Source organism: Thalassophryne amazonica, chromosome 6, assembly GCF_902500255.1.
Source record: "Thalassophryne amazonica chromosome 6, fThaAma1.1, whole genome shotgun sequence".
NCBI classification, from domain to species: Eukaryota; Metazoa; Chordata; class Actinopteri; order Batrachoidiformes; family Batrachoididae; genus Thalassophryne; species Thalassophryne amazonica.
The window spans coordinates 49,761,541-49,780,976 of NC_047108.1; the positions used below are offsets into that span (position 1 = coordinate 49,761,541).

Here is a 19,436-nt window from a genome sequence, read left to right on the forward strand (position 1 = left end):
CTTATTGAAATATGATGTGATCATCAGCATACAGTAACTCTGTCACTTGTAGTTGTTCATATGCTGGAGCTTTCTTTCTGACCTCTCAAGGAGACACTTCATTGGGTATACAGTAAGTTATCTTGAATCCAGCTTTATGGTTTGATTTTAATATTTAATTTCTGGCTACTCTTACAACAAAGTCCATGTAGACATTGAAGATCATAGGGGACTCCAGGGCACCTTGTTGGTATCCTACAAGAGTGTCAAATACGTTGTTTGATCATTTAATATATGATTTAGTACCAGTGTATAAGGTACGTAAAATTGCTATAAGGCGTGGACATCTTAGTCGAATGTCGAGGCATTGGAATGCATTCCATGAGATTCAATTATATGCAGCCTTTACAATACAAGTATGATCCCTCTGTTCCTCTGTATATGACCCATGGTCACAGACGTACAGTCAGGAAATGGCATGAATGAAGCAGTGTGCGCTTGTAATGTCTAGCTGGGTATGTAAGTAATTACTACAATAACTATATACACACCTACATGTCAAATACCTAAAGTGAATGACCATGTAACACAGTGTGACACTTTGGTCTGGGTGCTGAAAAGACAAGGGGGTCTGTCTGCCCACTACGGCAGCTGTTGAGATCTCTGCTCCTGGACCTTGCCTCACTCAAAGCATAGCTGTTACAACAGTTGTTGTAAAGTGGGACTGGTTGGTTGCTACAGCAACGCTGTGTGCCTGCTTCAAGATGCTGTTCTTAAGTTAAAAGTAGTGTGTGGACATTGCATACTTTTAGAGCTGTTTTTAAAAGAAGAATTTTGCGGCATGTCTGTGTCACGGAGCGACGTCAGACAGAGGGAAACGAAATAGAGCCGACCGATATGTATTTTTTGAGGCCGATAACGATATTTGGATGGAAAAAAAAATATGCCGATAAGCGATAAATCGGCTGAGTTGCCGATAGCCGATAAATCAGCCGATATCTTTTTTTTTTTTTTTTTTTATGAATAAAACATTATTTTTTGGACCCTTAACAAAAAAGGTATGAGCTAAAAGCTGAAGCTTTGTCCTCATATTGATTGACTTTATAACAGAGAATAATTTTTAAGTTCAAAAAATGCAATTGGAGCAGTTAGGGGGCTATTCAAACTGGCCAACTAGTAAGATATCACTCCTGAAAATGATCTTTGCCATATCACGTGAGGTAAATCTCCCCTTGGATTTTTGGAAAACCATGTGACGGAGAACCAATTCTGATTGGACACTCACATTGCGCACGTCATCACACATCTTCTTTGAGGAGTACCAAGATGGCAGACGGTGGATCGAAAGTCTGCAGAGTTAACTTTTCAGCAAAAAAAAAAAAAATTAAGTTTCTATCTCATATCATTAAAAAGCTATTTACAATTGAACCTTCGTGCGCATGCGTGAGTTTTTTCATGCCTGTCGGTTGCATCATTCGCCTGTGGGCAGGCTTTGAGTGAGCACTGGTCCAGCCCCCTCATTGGATTTTCATTGTCAGGGAAATGGCTGAGCGACTGCCACTTTGCTCCATGAAAATTTTTTCAGAAGCTGTGTGAGACAGCCAGGTGGAAACCATTCAGAAAATTCAGATGGCTTTCGGTGAAGATTCTATCGGCGTCACACAGATTAAGGACCATTACAACCGGATTAAAGACGGGCCACACCGGCGGAGGGTGCGCCGCGCTCTGAGCGGCCATCGACAGGCTGAAACGACCAGATCATTTCCAAAGTGAAGGCTGTGTTGATCCGGCACATCGTGTGACTACCAGAGAAGTCGCAGAAAATATGGACATCAGCACTTTTGCGGCACATTCCACTGTTAAAGGAGATTTTGTAATGAAAGATGTGCGGAGGAATTCGTGCGTCGGGACGGAGCTGCTCATGGCGCACAACAAACACCTCTGTGTTGGAAGTCTCACAGGACATGTTGTGGCATGCCCAGCTGTTACACAATTTCTCGGATACTCACTCGACTGAAAAGCCACCGAAAGCCATCTGAATCTTCCGAATGATTTCCAACATGGAGGTGTTTGTTGTGCACCTGATATATCGGTTGGGCTCTACTCTGAAATGCAATCTGGGGGTATTCCAGACAATAAAATGCAGTGGGTGCAGCATCCATTTTGGTGAGGAAAAAAAAAACTTATTCAAATTCATCCCAGTAGTATTCTGCTTTTACTAGGATGCAGCAGTTTTCTAACTTGGCAGATAGTTCTGGAGGAAATCAGTGAAGAAATGAACAAATTGAAAATATGGTTTGACCGAAACAAACGGTCATTCAACTTAAAACAGGGATGAAGTGGAGGTGCAAGAGTCACTAGGTGTTCACAGGAAACAGTTATTTATTTATATATTTATTTATTTATGTTCATTGTTCGTTGGTTTTATATTTTCTGTTGTCTTTTTAATCAGGTTCTTTTTTGTCTTTTTCTCTAAAATTGTATTGTAGCATGATTAGTTATTATTACAATTATTGCTGTTGCTGTTATTATTATTATTATTATTATTATTATTATTATTATTGGTATTAATATATAAACAAAAATAAATAATATATATAATATAATATATATAATAAATAAAAAATATTACAATTTGTAATACATCTGACCCTTTTACGACAACAAAAGCTGAGCCATTAAATTATACAGAAAACAAATGCACACAAACGTGCTGAGATGCTAACAGCTTAATGCTAACTTTAACATTGAAAACACCATAGACAAGCTAATGCGTTAGCATCGGTCCCGTTTTTAAGTTATGAAATACATCTATCAACTGTTTCAGAAGACCATAACAGGTCAGTTTAACATAAAGGTAAATATTACTCACAGACATATGCTCTTTGGGGTTTTAGCTGGGAAAAATTAAGATAAAGTGAAATAAAACTAACAAAGCAGTGGGTTGGATCAATGCTTCAAAGAAGAGCTGCGCTGCATAAACGGTTGATTACAGACCCTGCAGGGGTTCTGTAATCAATGTAGGGACATGATCATTTTCCCGACAAACACCCCCCAAAACAACGGCTGCTCTGAAGGACCGATAAGGGAATCGTTAAGCAAAAAGGCTATTGATGTCGGTGGATCGAATCATTTCTTAACGATACCCGAAAAGAACCGGTTCTCGATACACATCCCTACTCACTAATAACCTGCGACGACAAACTCTTTCCTCCTGGAGGTGAAACTCTATTTGTATCTTAATTTTTTTCAAAAGTTTTAAAAGATTATTTGAAAAAAGAAAACAAGTGCACAGAAGAACATTCTTTGGAGTTTGAAGTTGAAATGTGTTATGTTCTTTGTTTCAGGCAGCAGAATACAAAAATCTGTCTTCAGAGATGGAGAATACATCTGCAACAGCTGCTTGTGGAAGTGATGTCCACCTAGCACATCCTGTTAGCATTAGTAACTGTCTAAAAGCTAATGACGTCAATATTGTTGTGGACACAGCTTCTGCAGAAAGGCTAACAGAGTTCCACACAGACAGAACTGACTCTGAGCCGGACAATAAACCTGTTGGACAGAATATAGAGCAGGATTCTTTGATCCACCAGCGGCTTGGGTGTGGAGAGGCAGCTTCAGTACCAGCCACAGCTGTAAGCACCAATCAAGGGCAGTCAACATCTCCAGCTCAGAGACAGGCCAACTGTGAGGGAGAAGAGAAGCAGGACCAGTCGAAAGAGGAACCACCTCTGGAAATCATGCAACAGGAAGGTTAGTTCAAATTTCCATTATATTCATGTTTGTTGAAATTACCATGCTTATGTTTGTGTTTAAGCACAAAACAATCTTTCATGTTTTCTGTCTCTCCCAATATTCCATGCTTTCTTCATATTAATTTGACAACCTTCTTGTCTTGCAGTGTGAATTTTTATTGCAGTCTTGTTCTCCTGAATTCTTGTGCACTCTGTGTACCAGTGAATATTAGACCTTTTATATTTTAGTCTCCATTTGTGATGTTGAGAAAATTATGTGCAGAATTGGCCAACCTTGTGCATTTTTATAAAAGTAATACCAGCATGACCTACGTTCTACATATGTTATTTTTCACATTTGTGCAACTGACAAGCCAGAACATAATTGACCACCTTTAACGTGATTTGATTTTGTTGGACACATTTGCATGATGACTCTTTTGGTCTTTCCTTCCGTGTAAAAAAAAAAAAAAAAAAAAAAAAAAAGTCCTTCAATTATTTTAACAAATTTTCTAACCTGGAACGCAATTGTAGCAGAGTTAACTTGAATCTATTTTCAGCTGCTGTATTTTTCTTGTACTTGGTTGTCACTCGTAAATACATCCCACTGATACTGTGTGTATGGTATGACCACAGATGTAGTGCGCGCATTGTAGTATACAGTAAAGGTTTTCAGAGATGTAACATCTTGGGCCCAGATGGTTGTATTGGTGTAAAGTCTGATCTTTTTTCTTTTTTAATTAAAAAAACAAAACAAAAGCAAGTGAGAGTGATGATGGTTGAGCTAATCCTTAAAGACACTATAGGATAATTACACATGAATCATTTTTACCCTTCTGTATTTATATAATGATTACCATGTGCAGTCAGAAGTATATGTGAATTACTCTGTCCATTTGATATATAGACTTGTTGCCATAATGTGAGCCATGAGAAATTGATTGATATTTCAGTGGGGCTCAACTCTGGTTCTCTGTGTTTGATTTCATTTTCAGGCAGTTCTGTCATGTTAAAAATCTTTAATTCTTTGTTGTTGAATGTAACTTCTTGCAGAACCAGAAGCAATTGTTAACCTGCAGTTTGTGAAGAACGATTCGTATGAGAAAGGCACCGACCTGATGGTAGTTAATGTTTACATGAAGGGCATCTCCAGGGATACAGCCAGGGTCATCTTCAGGGAACAGGACTTCACTCTCATCTTTCAGACCAGGTAATGATTTTTTTTGCAGCAGATAATTGAATCCTTGTGATGCAAGCATGAAATTTGGCATAAATATTCTTCAAGGTCCACTCTTTTGAAAAAGGGGTCTTGGGCACTCCAAAATTCAAAATGGGCACCATTTGTCAAGGTGCCCTACTGGTGTTTTACCAATGTGTCCTATATTAGCATGTAATTATCATGGAATAAATTAATTTACAGTACACACTTTCCCCATTCAGGAACATGTGTCCAAACATTTGACTGGTACTGTAGGGCTGAACTGTTTTATTGGTCTCACTTTTTATTTTTGTAAGTTTTGTTTTTGTCATAACTGCCTTGTGAAATGTAGGAAGGATAATGTGCAAGAGAGCTGTAAAAATATGTTGCAATGATATCTCATAATCTTAAAACTTTTTTCAGCACCTTAAGGCCCCCTGACGACTTTGATGCATGCACTTGCATGCACTCTGTCGTGCAGGAGAGTAAACTTGTCGTTAACGGGTGTAGACTGAACATGAGATGTGTGCCAGCGTGTGCAATTGCGCTAAGGGAATTTTTAAATGTTCAAAAAAATCTTTCATGCATAAATGTCATGCAAAAAACATGAAGTACTAGTGAAAGTTGCGTGATCTACTCGCCAACACTACGTGCAGCTTGTCAAGTTGAGTAAAGAAGTGAACAGTGTGAGTGATTGTTCAGCCCACCGCATCACAGCACAGCTTGTGTGAATGATTCTATCGAGATGTTAAATTTATCACAAACTTACTTTTACAGCTGCACACAAGAAGGAAAGAGCATGCAACTGTTTTACCAAGCCATTACAATATAAACATGACAAATAATTACCTTTTTAGAAGGCTTCAAATCCTTTCTCCACCTCGTTCAGCGAACGCGACAACAGCAGCTCGAGCAGTCCTCTGTGATTCTGGAAGCGATTCGAGGCGTTTTCAACAGCTAACTCGGACAGAAAATGATTAATCTGCTACAAAATAATTATTTTATGTACGCAGTGTCCAGCGCACAACGCATGGCAGCCAGTGGAACAAAGCACGGCGTCCAGCTGGGAACACAGCAGATGGGATCATCGCGGCAATGTGCATGGATCAAAGTCAAGTGTCAGGGCACCTTCAGTTTTTGGGGTTGTAGATTTCAAAACGTTTATTCGTTTTCTTGTCAGAGCACAGTTTATTAGGTGCAGGAAAGCTTTGTTTAATAGAGTGTCAGTGCACAACCAGGTCATAGTGGAGACATCACTGCTGTGGAACGCAGCATTGGGTTCAGTTATGGCTCAGTCACATGGCACTTAACAAAGGTCATCGAATTAAACAAGAAATCTGGACTTTCGTTGGCATCATTTAACCTTCACGCAGCTACATTCCTCCAGCTTGTGCTTCATCAGGATTTTCAAACTGGTGAAAAATTTGAATGAATGCCACCGAAAACCTTAATTCGTCTGTACTTCGTTTTGCTGTCGTTCTTGACTTTATTTTATCGTTTGCTTAGTTTTTGTAATGTTAACGTTTCATTTGACTTTGTTCAACCAGCTGAATGTTTTCACAAAGTACAGAAGCCGGTTTGTGAGCGCTGCTGTGGAGGAGAGATGCAGCTTCTTCCTCCGCAGCGGTACTGGTGTGTGGTGTGGGCTTCTGGCTACATGTGATTTGGCGAGTGCTGCTGCGGTCATGCCGTGGTGCTGGACGGTCAGGAAGAATCTGTCGGCCTCCTCCGCCAGTGCACGGCAGTCTGTGATCACGCGTTTTTGAAAAAAAAAAAAAAAGGCAAGAGAGAGAGAGAGAGAGAGACCCCTCTCTCTCCCGTACCTGTGCATTTCGAGTGTACAGACAGCAATTAGAGTTTTGGTATTTGAGAAATTTGGTGTGTTTGCAGTGTATTATTTTGGTTGCGTGTGTGGTTAGTGTGGTGTTTTTTGTTTTTGTTTTTTTTGTTTTGTTTTTTTTGTAAAAATGAGGCATCTTATGAATGTTGAGCAAGTGCTTCTTTTTTTTTATTTTTAATTGGAGCAAGACGGAGCATGCACCGTGTCATCAGAGTTTGAACCAGATAGTGAGAATCCTGCTGATCCACTGATGTGCGCACAAATCTCCACAGTGGATCAGATCATGCGCTGCTGTTTGCAGCTGAGCTCCGTCCCAGCGCCGAGTCCTGGAACACAGAGATGCAGACACACACTGCTACAGCAGTGGCTCCAGGCACATTTCGTTTAAAGCGTTGAGATCAAAGTTAGCTTCGGGTTCATTTTGTTCCTCTTTCATTCCTTTTGCGCTCTTGATTTGCAGGCTATTCGGTAAAGTTTGTTCGTCCACCTTTTCTTCATGATTTGTGACTTTTTACTTTTTCCTTTGTTCAGGAATCGTCGTGTGCCGTGTGACCGGGCCATTAGCTGATCTCGTTTTACAAATGCTGTAGTCATTGACTAATAGTAATAGTACACGATAGTGTAAGGCAGGGGTGGGCAATCATGTGCCATAAAGGGCCGAGACACTGCAGGTTTTCCGTGCAACCAATCGCCTCAGCAGGTGATTTCATTAATGATCAGGTGTCTCAGCAGGTGATTTCATTAATGATCAGGTGTCTCAGCAGGTGATTTCATTGACAACCAGGTGTTTATGTTCAGAGCAGAAGCTTATCAGCAACCCACCTGCTGAGGTGATTGGTTACATGGAAAACCTGCAGTGTCTCGGCCCTCGATGCCCACCCCTGGTGTAAGGGCTGTATAATAGTCCCACATAAATTAGTTTGTGATAATAGTTAGAAGATGTGGGTAGATAGCCTCGCCCGCCTGAATTGACAAGGTGTGTCAGCACGGGAGAGCCAAGCCAAGGGGTAAGTGGGGGTTTATACATGATTTCTTCATGTATACTTGCCCAGATGATGTATAGATCACACAGGACTTAAATGAAACTGGATGAATGAACAGGCTCGGCTTAGGTCACCCAAACCTAGTTGTATCCCATACCTGAAGGTGCAGTATCACTTTAATTTACTGATCCCAAAAAAACAAGTGCAAAACTAGTGTTAGCCAAGAGGCAAAGTGATTGGAAGAAATGTTGACTTCGTCACAAAGACACAAGAAATGAAGTCCTAGTATCGCCTCCAATCCATCATGCTCCTCAACATGATGGCGATACTATGCTTTCCATCAGTGCTCCACTCGTTGTGGTCAGTGAAATGCCAGTAAGCCTGGACCTGGCAAGGCTGGATGAAGGTGGTGGTATAGAAGCTATTTATAGAAGGAACCAGGCAAAGAATTGCATGAGTTGTTGACTAATGTTCAACAGCACCAAATAAGATCGTGTGAGGAATTGATGAGTGTATGCTCAAAGTAGTGAGGTAGATTAAAATCCACACAAAGCACTGTAGAACCAGTCATGATGTACAGGCTTACATTTTTTGTGATTAAAATATCCCCTGCAACTGACTTAAGACAATAAACCTGAACAACAGACTACATGAATGTGCCCAGAATAAATGATGGGAAACCTTTGGCTAAATTGAGTGGTGGAGATGCCATAGCATAGGAGCTGAAATACCATCATGCATGTCTTTGTGGTCTTTACAACAGGGAGAGATGCCACCCCAGAGCTCTTGAGAAAGAGTCACTTCCCTGAAGACGAGGTTAAAAACGGGGCAGAAATGTGTTCCTGACTTTTCAGGTAGATGTGGGCTTGGCTCTCTCTCAATCTCAGAAACAGTTATCGTTGCCATGGCTGCAGAAAGTCTGAGAAGGCACATCCTGGACCATCACTTCAGATTTGATATAACATTTTGTGAGGGATGCATCAAAGATGCCATCCCTCCAGTTCTCTTACAGTTCACTGGTAATGTAGAACACGGCGCTGACATCAAATCACAATGGTGATTTGGCACTTGGACTGTTGCAGTATAACTGCTACTCTCGACACAGAAGAAGCAACCACCCTCAGACATTCCAAAGATATGAAAACTCTGTTCCCACAATACATTGGTATGTGTGTTTTTGAGCAACCTGGTTGAAATGTTCCATGAAAATGGCATGAGTATTTCCCCTAACTGGGTGCTGAAGATATCCGCTCATTTGGGAAATACAGTAGTCACCAAGTATATGCAGAGGGTGTGGTCGCCCTCCAGTGCTATGGAAAGGATTGTTCACCACTGCTGTCACGGACAGTGTTGACCACAACCCCTCTGCAACAACTGCTACTACATCTTTCCATGGCAACAGTGTGTTTGTATTTCAACATTCGACCAAGGAAACAGTGGTGAAAAACATCAGCAGCTTAGGTTTGGTCAAAGAGTAAAGTCTGTTCAAGAACTTCCTGTCTGTTTCACTAACATCCACCCTGCCTTCGTAATGACAAAGAATCCATCCATCCATCCATTTTCTTCCGCTTTATCCGGAGTCGGGTCGCGGGGGCAGCAGCTCAAGCAAAGCCGCCCAGACCTCCCGATCCACACACACCTCCCCCAACTCCTCCGGGGGAACCCCAAGGCGTTCCCAAGCCAGCCGAGAGATGTAGTCCCTCCAGTGTGTCCTGGGTCTTCTCTGGGGCCTCCTCCCAATGGGACATGCCCGGAACACCTCTCCAGCGAGGCGTCCAGGGGGCATCCGGAAAAGATGCCCGAGCCACCTCAACTGACTCCTTTCGTCGTGGAGGAGCAGCGGCTCGACTCCTAGCTCCTCCCGAGTGACCGAGCTCCTCACCCTATCTCTATGGGAGTGCCCAGCCACCCTGCGGAGGAAACTCGTCTCGGCCGCTTGTGCTCGCGATCTTGTTCTTTCGGTCATGAGCCAAATCTCATGACCATAGGTGAGGATCGGAACGTAGATCGATTGGTAAATCAAGAGCTTTGCCCCCCCTACTCAGCTCTCTCTTCACCACTACGGTCCGATACGGCGACCGCATCACTGCAGATGCTGCACCGATCCGTCTATCGATCTCACGCTCATCCGTCCCTCACTCGTGAACAAAACCCTGGGATACTTAAACTCAAAGACAAAGAATCCTTTGCCTTCAAAATACCCTAGTGCCAAAGCCAGCCACAGACATGTTCAGGTCACAGCTTGCACTTGAATACGAGTGTCAAGAGAAGGTAATAACATGGAGGAAATTGATTGCACTGTGAACTTTACATTAGGGTTATGACAAATCTCAAATTTATTAGCCTGGGGTTATAAATGAGCTTTTACCTAAAACTCACAAAAATGACTTTGGTTTTGCCAGATCTTGAAAAAACCTCCTGCACCTAAGACAGTTTCACATTTCACATTAAAACACCTCGCGGCTCAAACACTCTTTATTATAACATGTCAGTTTTACATACAATACACATGAGGAATACATGAAAATGAGTACATATAGCATTTGTAGTGTTTTAAATAGTGTTTCAGATTTGTGTGTTAGTGTTAATAAATTTGCTGTTAAGATATTTGTCTATTTTGCAAGTAGATGGTTCCTTTTTCCAGTGAGTAGAGAAGCATTTCACAGCTTTGGATATTGCTGACAGCAGGTCTTCATAATCCGTCTCTGAATAGTGTTGGTTAGAAAACCAGGCCCGCGACCATGGAGTTGCAATGAAATCGCAAGTTACCCTCAGCTGTTCTCGCCAATTTGGGAGAAGGAAAACTGCAATAAGTGCAAAAATTCCTCGTGAGTTCCACCTGGCCCTGTGAAGTGATGGCAGCTTGTGCCATTTGATGCGAGACCATTTTTCCTCCGTTTTGTAAAACCTGTATGCTTCACAAAGCCCTAAAAGGAATTTAAAATCATCTCTCCAGCCAAGGTTCTCATACTCTGGTATCCCTTCTGTGCCCATGTATGCATTTTGCAAATCATCATACTGTTCCAAAATCTCATCATTAAACTCGCAGTTAATGTTAGGTGACCTTGACTGTATAGGAAAAAAGAAATCCAACACATGTCGCAGAACAAGATCAAGAATGTGGTGTTGGCAGCCGTTGTATTGAGGTTCATTGAATCCCTTGTCTCAAAATGTTCTCTGAAACCTGGCTACAACACCATTTTTGCGACCAGTATTGACTGTTGTTGTGTCAGAGATGATCATCTGAATACTGTTCCATGCACTGTACTCATCAAGCAGGTCCTGTAGTGGTATATATATATATGTCTGCAGCAGTTCCACTGTCACTTGCCAAAATGCCAAGTTGTAATGTTCTGTCATTTTTCAAGCACACAACTTGGTACTCCTTGTTGTCAATTTTCTTACCATCAAATTGCAGACAAATTTTTTTTGTATATATTTTATTTGTATATATTTTCTTGTTATTTCTTGATACTTCTTAATTCTTTTATTGTTACGTTATTTTAAATAGTATTGTGTAAACTCGTATTCTTTAAAAGTGATGTGGTGCTAGGTGCGGGAGGTTTTCTCATGATCCAATGAAATAAACTTTACTATGGGTAAAAGTTCATCAAATGCAACATCAGGAAAATTAAAGTTTTGAAAAATGTTTTGTAGTCATAACCCTACTTAGCACATAACCCTACTAGCACATCATGCCACATTGAAAAGAAGCCATTAAGGGACATGCTATCTCTGTACAATAGACACCCAGAGCTGGCTCAGCAGTTCAAGAATTAAAATTGAGCAGCAAATGCAATCATCAAGGCTGACAGTGGAGCAAATGGGCTTTCAGAGGATCTGTTTGCCATGAGGAAGCTCACTGGCCCAGAGGTTAGCTGTCTGGTGTCACTCTAAATTGAGGCTCAAACCAGAGGCATGTGAACATACATTCTGCCTTGAACAAATGTCTCAAGCTCAAAAATTTCCCTGGAGAATGTCAAGAAGTTGTTTATGGTTTTCCAAGATCTGAGGAATCCATTCCAATAGTTTAAATTTCTTCAGACAAGATGAAATATCTTTGTCAACGACCATTTTTTTAAGAGGAAATGAGGACCCTGATACATCAGCGTTATAGAAAACTGATGAAGACAAAATTAACACTCGTCGAAAACAAGTGAGACTAAACAATTTTTTATGAAATAAAAACTGAAATAAAGTCCATTTTTGTCTGCAAGCTCTTAATGCTTTTAAAACGTTTACAAAATGTGTATTGTATTTGGCAGAGTTTGTGCTGATGCCTTACATGTTTGTTTGATAAGATTATTAACCCCAAGAGCCTTAATAATTTTCATATTTATGGCTTCCCAAGCCCTAACTGGTTTTAAGGCTGGAAACCAAACAGAACCAGTAATGCACTAGCTTTAAAAAAGATTTACATCTCACTTTATTTGCTCACTCATCTCCAACCGCGTACTCCAATTAAGGGTCGCAGGGGGCTGGAGCCTATCCCAGCAGTCATCCGGCGTGAGGCGGGATACACCCTGGACAGGATGCCAGTCCGTCACTGGACCAGTATCCCACTTTAGTGATGCAAAAAGTTAAATTATGTAAACAAGAGTTACTAATGTAACTACGGTTCTATGAATTCCGGATGACCCTTTAGCACCTGGATAACTACATGTGCGTAGCACAGAGGTCGAGAATATATACCAACAAAGTCACACCATTAGATGTGACCTGGGTGACGTCACTGGTTGTCTTTATATACCAGACGCACCCAGCGCTCGCTTCTTTTCGGAATGAACTCGCAAGACTCTGAGTGACAAGCAACTCTGGCGGTCATCCGGAATTCATAGAACCGTAGTTACATTCGTAACTCTCGTTCTATTTCATTCCTCCTGACCGTCAGAGGGCGGTGCTTTAGCACCTGGATGACTTAACACCAACAAGGTCACGAAGAGTCACACTCACCTTGCATCAGCAGTGGGGAGTGGAGGCAGACAACACCGCCGAAGTCACCGCAGGAGGAGCAGCCACATTCAGTCTGTAATAGCAGGCGAAGGTACAGGACGAAGCCCACGTAGCAGCAGCACAAATATCACTCAAAGGGACACCTCTCAGTGTAGCCCATGAGGTGGACACCCCTCTGGTGGAATGGCACGTAACCTTAGGAGGCTGAAGACCTCTGGACCTGTATACTTGTAAAATGGCATCCACGACCCAGTGCGATAGTCACTGCTTTGAGACAGCACAGCCTCTTTTTTGATCACCATAACACACCATCAGGGCATCCGTTTTCCGGATCCCGGCAGTCGCACTAATGTACTGCTTCAATATTACCAACGTAACCCCAGAGCCGTCAGAATTCCATTGCAAACAGTCCCCAGCGACTGATAGGGCATGGAGCTCTCCCACCCGCTTAGCCGAAGACGGTGCAAGTAGAAAGGCAGTCTTCACTGACACCCACTGAAGATCAGCACTTTCAGCTGGTTCGAAAGGGGATAAGCTTAAACCCTCCAGGACTAGAGGAAGGTCCCTTCAAGGTACGCGTGCAAGCCTTGGAGGCTGCAAACGTAGAGCACCTTTCAAAAAATGACACACTAAGGGGTGTGAACCCACTGACCAGCCATTAATGTAGACGTGCCAGGCAGAGATTGCAGCAACATAAACCTTCAAGGTAGCGACAGAAAGTCCTTTCTCTAGCAGTTCTTGTAAATATTTGAGGAGAATAGGCACAGGGCAATGCTCCGGGTCTAACTTTTGGTTCTCACACCACCGCACAAACAGCTTCCATCTGTTGTCATACAAAGCCCTGGTAGAAGCAGCATGTGAATTAAGGATAGTCTGAACAACAGCCTGGTCACAAGAACTTAACAAGGAGTCCGGCCCCTCAGCAGCCACACATACAGTTGAAGGCGTTCTGGGTGAGGGTGCCAAATCCTCCCCTGTAGCTGTGACAACAAATCCTTCCTCAACATCAGCAGCGGGAGAGGAGGGAAGGCATAAAGGATGCAATCCGGCCACGATTGAGCCAATGCATCCTGCCCCAGCGGGCTGTCTGGTTCCGAGAAGGAGTACCACCGTGGGCAATGTGTCGAGGTGCTTGAAGCGAAAAGGTCCACTTCCGCTACACCATACTTCTGCCAGATCATTTGGACCACAATCGGGTTCAGTCCCCACTCTCCCGGTGGTGGTTTCTGTCTGGAGAGTAAATCCACAGCGCTGTTCTGTACGCCGGGCAGATGAACTGCTCTGACACTTTGAACGCGAGGCACGCCCATAAGTGAAGCCTCTGAGTTTCTGCCAATGAGTGATTGGACCTGGTGCCCCCCTGATGGTTTATGTGAGACTGTTGACGTGTTGTCCGACCGGACAAGAACATGTCTTCCTCTCATTGCCGGGAGGAAATGCTTGAGAGCCAGTTGCACAGCGCGACGCTCCAGCACGTTTATTTGTTGGAGTCTCTCCTGAGGACTCCAGACACCCCTCACCATCCTGTGATTCCACACGGCCCCCCAACCTTTGAGTGATGCATCTGTAACAACCACCTCTCAGCGAGAAGGGACGGAGCCTAGAGGGACACCCTTGCGGATGACGTCCACGTTCCCCCAGGGTCTGAGGTGCAGAAGGCACTGGTTGGAGAGTTGTACAAGCCTGTGCTGATGCAACTTTGTGTTGAGGCCTAGGTTGTTGATCCAAATCTGTAGGGGACGTAAGAACAGAAGTCCCAAAGGTACCACTAGTGACATTGCAGTCAATTTGCCCATCAACTGGAGCAGCAAACCAAAAGGCAGCGTCACAGCCCGTTGAATGTGTGAGACGAGACAAATTACATCGTCCACTCTCTGCGGGGATGGCGATGCAGTCATAGTCAGGGAGTTGATGGCAATGCCGATGAAGGTCGTTTGTTGACTGGGAACAAGAGAACTCTTTGCAAAGTTTACTGTGAGTCCTCAATGAGAGACATGGTTCAGTAGAAGAGCTGTGTCGTTGTGCGCCTGCTCCTGAGTCGGAGCGCAGACAAGCCAATCGTCTAATTAGGGTAGGATTCTTAATCCAAGAGCTTGCAGTGGGGCTAGTGCTGCAGCCATACATCTGGTAAATGTACGAGGGGCGAGAGAGAGGCCGAAAGGAAGCACCCTGAACTGGTATGACTGACCTTCGAAAGCAAAGCGGAGAAACTGCCTGTGACGAGGCACCACTGGCACATGGAAATAGGCGTCTTTTAAGAGATTGTCGACCCCAAGCCTGTTTAAAGCCAACTGAACAGCTTGCTTAACAAAGGATACTCCAGGTGCGGTTTGCGGCAGGGACTCTGCCTCAGATGTGTGAGAGCCCACTAATGAATGGCTTGCAGAAAGACCCCTCTCATCCTCATCCTCCACACAGTTTATATCACTTGTCTTGTACAAGGAATCAGTCGCAGCAATAGACACGACATCTTCCTCCTGCTGAGTAACTACATTGGTCTGATCAGCCTCATTAGGGACAACAGGAACTGTCACTGCATCCCTAGGCTGTAGATTCAGAAGCAAGAACTTAATCTGGGCAAACTCAGAAGTCAGTGTTTTGACCTTTTCAGCCAAAGCATGGTCATGAGTAACCTTATTAGCAGAAGGGGCTCCTGCATGTGGGCGTTTACGGCGCTTTGGTTCCTTCCTGGGGCTGGAGGCCAAAGTCGCACTAGATATTCCACTTTCCAATGCCGCAAGTCTAGCAGATCTCTCTGCCAGTGGCATGCTGGCACAATTAAGGCAGGCATCGCCAGTCAGGGCTTCCCTCAGGTGTCGGATCCCAAGACACCAGGGGCAAAACATATGTCCATCATCTGGACTCAAGGGAGCCAAACAGGTACTAAGCCATGCAACAAAGGCCCTGTCAACATTGTGGACTGCGTGCAGATGGCTAACGCAAGCCCTGATGGTTACAGATGGAAAGACAAAGCGTGAATCACACGCAGTGTAAATAGTAACACGAGGCACGGAGCGTGAAGCACTCACAGCCGTCGACTTGACACGAGGCACGGAGCGCGAAGCACTCACAACCGTCGACTTGACACGAGGCACGGAGCGTGAAGCACTCCAGCCGCAGACTCGGCACGAGGCACGGAGCGTGAAGCACTCCAGCCGCAGACTCGCCACGAGGCACGGAGCGTGAAGCACTCCAGCCGCAGACTCGGCACGGAGCGTGAAGCACTCCAGCCGCAGACTCGGCACGGAGCGTGAAGCACTCCAGCCGCAGACTCGGCACGAGGCACACAGCCAAAAAACTCACAGCCCAAGTGCTAAGTCACTTAGAGCAACGACGACAACACTAGCTGCTAGCGGAGCTGTTAAACTTAGCAAAATGGCGGCTGTGCAGACGAAGTACTTCAAGGAGTGGAAAACGCTCATGGCAAGCCCAACACAGTACACTGTACTGGTTCTGATAGACACACTACCACGTAGTTAACGGGGTTAGTGACACAACTAAACAAATAGCCAGCTTTTGCCGAAACAACACAGCTAATGTGCACAGAGGAAAATACCCAGCAGGGCAGTGGCAAGGCACGCACCCGGCGTTTAGAAAGGTGTACTCACGACAGGCGTCAGTCAAAGAATACAAAAAACGGTGAAGCCATCTCTCACAGCCTCTGGAGGATGTGTACAGTGCACATAGCTCCAACTGAAGGTGGGTTGCAAGGCTACAAGCGAGAGCGGCAATCAATCAATCAATCAATCAATCAATTTTTTTATATAGCGCCAAATCACAACAAACAGTTGCCCCAAGGCGCTTTATATTGTAAGGCAAGGCCATACAATAATTATGTAAAACCCCAACGGTCAAAACGACCCCCTGTGAGCAAGCACTTGGCTACAGTGGGAAGGAAAAACTCCCTTTTAACAGGAAGAAACCTCCAGCAGAACCAGGCTCAGGGAGGGGCAGTCTTCTGCTGGGACTGGTTGGGGCTGAGGGAGAGAACCAAGAAAAAGACATGCTGTGGAGGGGAGCAGAGATCGATCACTAATGATTAAATGCAGAGTGGTGCATACAGAGCAAAAAGAGAAAGAAACAGTGCATCATGGGAACCCCCCAGCAGTCTACGTCTATAGCAGCATAACTAAGGGATGGTTCAGGGTCACCTGATCCAGCCCTAACTATAAGCTTTAGCAAAAAGGAAAGTTTTAAGCCTAATCTTAAAAGTAGAGAGGGTGTCTGTCTCCCTGATCTGAATTGGGAGCTGGTTCCACAGGAGAGGAGCCTGAAAGCTGAAGGCTCTGCCTCCCATTCTACTCTTACAAACCCTAGGAACTACAAGTAAGCCTGCAGTCTGAGAGCGAAGCGCTCTATTGGGGTGATATGGTACTATGAGGTCCCTAAGATAAGATGGGACCTGATTATTCAAAACCTTATAAGTAAGAAGAAGAATTTTAAATTCTATTCTAGAATTAACAGGAAGCCAATGAAGAGAGGCCAATATGGGTGAGATAGGCAATGCGTTCTCAACCTCTAAGAATGCGAGAATGGAGAAAAGAAGCGAGCGCTGGGTGCGTCTTTTATATAAAGACAACCAGTAACGTCACCCAGGACACATCCGATGGCATGACTTTGTTGGTATATCAATCAATCAACTTTTTTCTTATATAGCGACAAATCACAACAAACAGTTGCCCCAAGGCGCTCCACATTGCAAGGCAAGGCCATACAATAATTATGAAAAACCCCAACGGTCAAAACGACCCCCTATGAGCAAGCACTTGGCCACAGTGGGAAGGAAAAACTCCCTTTTAACAGGAAGAAACCTCCAGCAGAACCAGGCTCAGGGAGGGGCAGTCTTCTGCTGAGACTGGTTGGGGCTGAGGGAAAGAACCAGGAAAAAGAGAATATATACGAGGTCTGTCAATAAAGTAACAGCCCTTTTTATTTTTTTTCAAAAACTATATGGATTTCATTCATATGTTTTTACGTCAGACATGCTTGAACCCTCGTGCGCATGCGTGAGTTTTTCCACGCCTGTCGGTTACGTCATTCGCCTGTGAGCACGCCTTGGGAAGGAGTGGTCCCGCCCCCTCGTCGGATTGTCATTGTCTGGAAATGGTGGAATGAAAAGGACTTTTTTTCCATCAGAATTTTTTCAGAAGCTGTTAGAGACAGGCACCTGGAAACCCTTTGAAAAATTTATCTGGCTTTCGGTGAAAATTTTACGGGCTTCACAGAGAATAAGGACTGTTAATACAGCTTTAAGGACCCCTTTAAGGACGCTCGGCGCGCCGCGCTCCGAGCTGCGACGACGCGGCACAAGCCACTGGACCATTTCTAAATGGATGGCTCTGTGAATACGAGACCATCGTGTGCTCTTTCTCTGCTTATCACAAGAGCTGGACATCAGCCATTTCCCAGCAGATTTCACTTTTAACAAGAGATTTTGTCATGGAAAGCCGCGCGGAGGCTTTGCGCGTAAAGACCGATTCGCTTTGGAAGCGAGACAACGGAACACCTCTGTTTCGGCGTGTCAGAGGACAAGTTTGGACATGTCCAGCTCTCCACAATTTCTCTGATACTTACTGGACTGGTAAGCATTGAAAGCCGAGATAGGCATGTATCCACAGAGCCATCCGTTTAGAAATGGTCCGGTGGCTTGTGCCGCGTCGTCGCAGCTTGGAGCGCGGCGCGCCGAGCATGAAAAAAATAAAAAGGACCGTTACTTTATTGACAGACCTCGTATTCTCAACCTCTGTGCTGCGCACATGTAGTTATCCAGGTGCTAAAGCACCGCCCTCTGGCGGTCAGGAGGAATGAAATAGAACATGTTTATTTGGCTGATCAATTAAATAGTGCAGAGCTAGAGTAGTACTGCTTAAACATTTTAGTTAAAATTATTATTATTACTATTATTACCTATTATTATTATTATAGGTAGTAGTAGTATTTAGGAGTGTGAAAAAGGTCTTGAAAACTGCATCTTTTAATTTAAGGATCTTTAATTTAAGGACCGTGCCCTCTTTCCGTCTGGATTTGCTCCTGGTTTGCAGTCTGTCTAGGAAAAATTGAGAACTTGTCTTTTTATGAGGAAAGTGCAAATGATTGAGAGGTAAGGTTTTATCAGTTTTTTTTTAATGCAGTCCTCAGAAAGAGACTTCAGGTGTTTTTTGGGGGGAAAAGGCAAGCAGTTATTTATTTTGTAACTTTTTGTAACTTTTTACGAGTGTGCGGCAGTTTGAAGCTGCTGACTGTAGCCCTGCTAACTGGCCAGCTTGTAATGTTTGTAAAATTCAGCATGCCTGTTTTGCTGTTGCTCTATGTTGTTACCTGCTATGAGAGACAGAGAGACTGTGATATTGTATCACCCTTTCACAATAAAGGCATAAAGACTGCTTGGAAAACTTTGGATATTTGCCCAGCGGGTTCTCCCATCATTACCAAATTAAGTTAGTACTCTCCCATACTGAATGATGGTCACCTGGAGATCCTGGAGTCTATGCTTCTGTTGTATGATACACACGTTCTGCAGTAAATTGCATTAACCACCAACATAACAGAGAACTTTTAAAGGGTCACGCACACGTCTACATCCGTGCATGACCACGGAGTTGCAGAAGCATAAATCAGCTTTAGGGTTTAAGGTACCACTCTGCAGCGGACTTAAAAAAAAAAAAAAAAAAAAAAGAGTGACTCGATTAAATCTTTTTAATGCACAAAATGCCCAATGCTTATTTAAGGCAGACATTAATTTTTTCCAG

The 19,436-nt window shown here is 43.8% G+C and overlaps 1 protein-coding gene across 6 annotated transcripts in view; it reads left to right on the forward strand.

The window, feature by feature from the left end:
• The window catches only part of usp19 (ubiquitin specific peptidase 19), a 152,297-nt gene that overhangs the window by 62,623 nt on the left and 70,238 nt on the right, over positions 1–19,436 (forward strand). For all 6 annotated transcript variants that reach the window (XM_034172162.1, XM_034172163.1, XM_034172161.1 and 3 more), the window contains 2 exons: positions 3,327–3,732; positions 4,767–4,923. In XM_034172162.1, the coding sequence (XP_034028053.1) occupies positions 3,327–3,732; positions 4,767–4,923 (563 nt within the window). The remainder of the gene's footprint in view (positions 1–3,326; positions 3,733–4,766; positions 4,924–19,436) is intronic.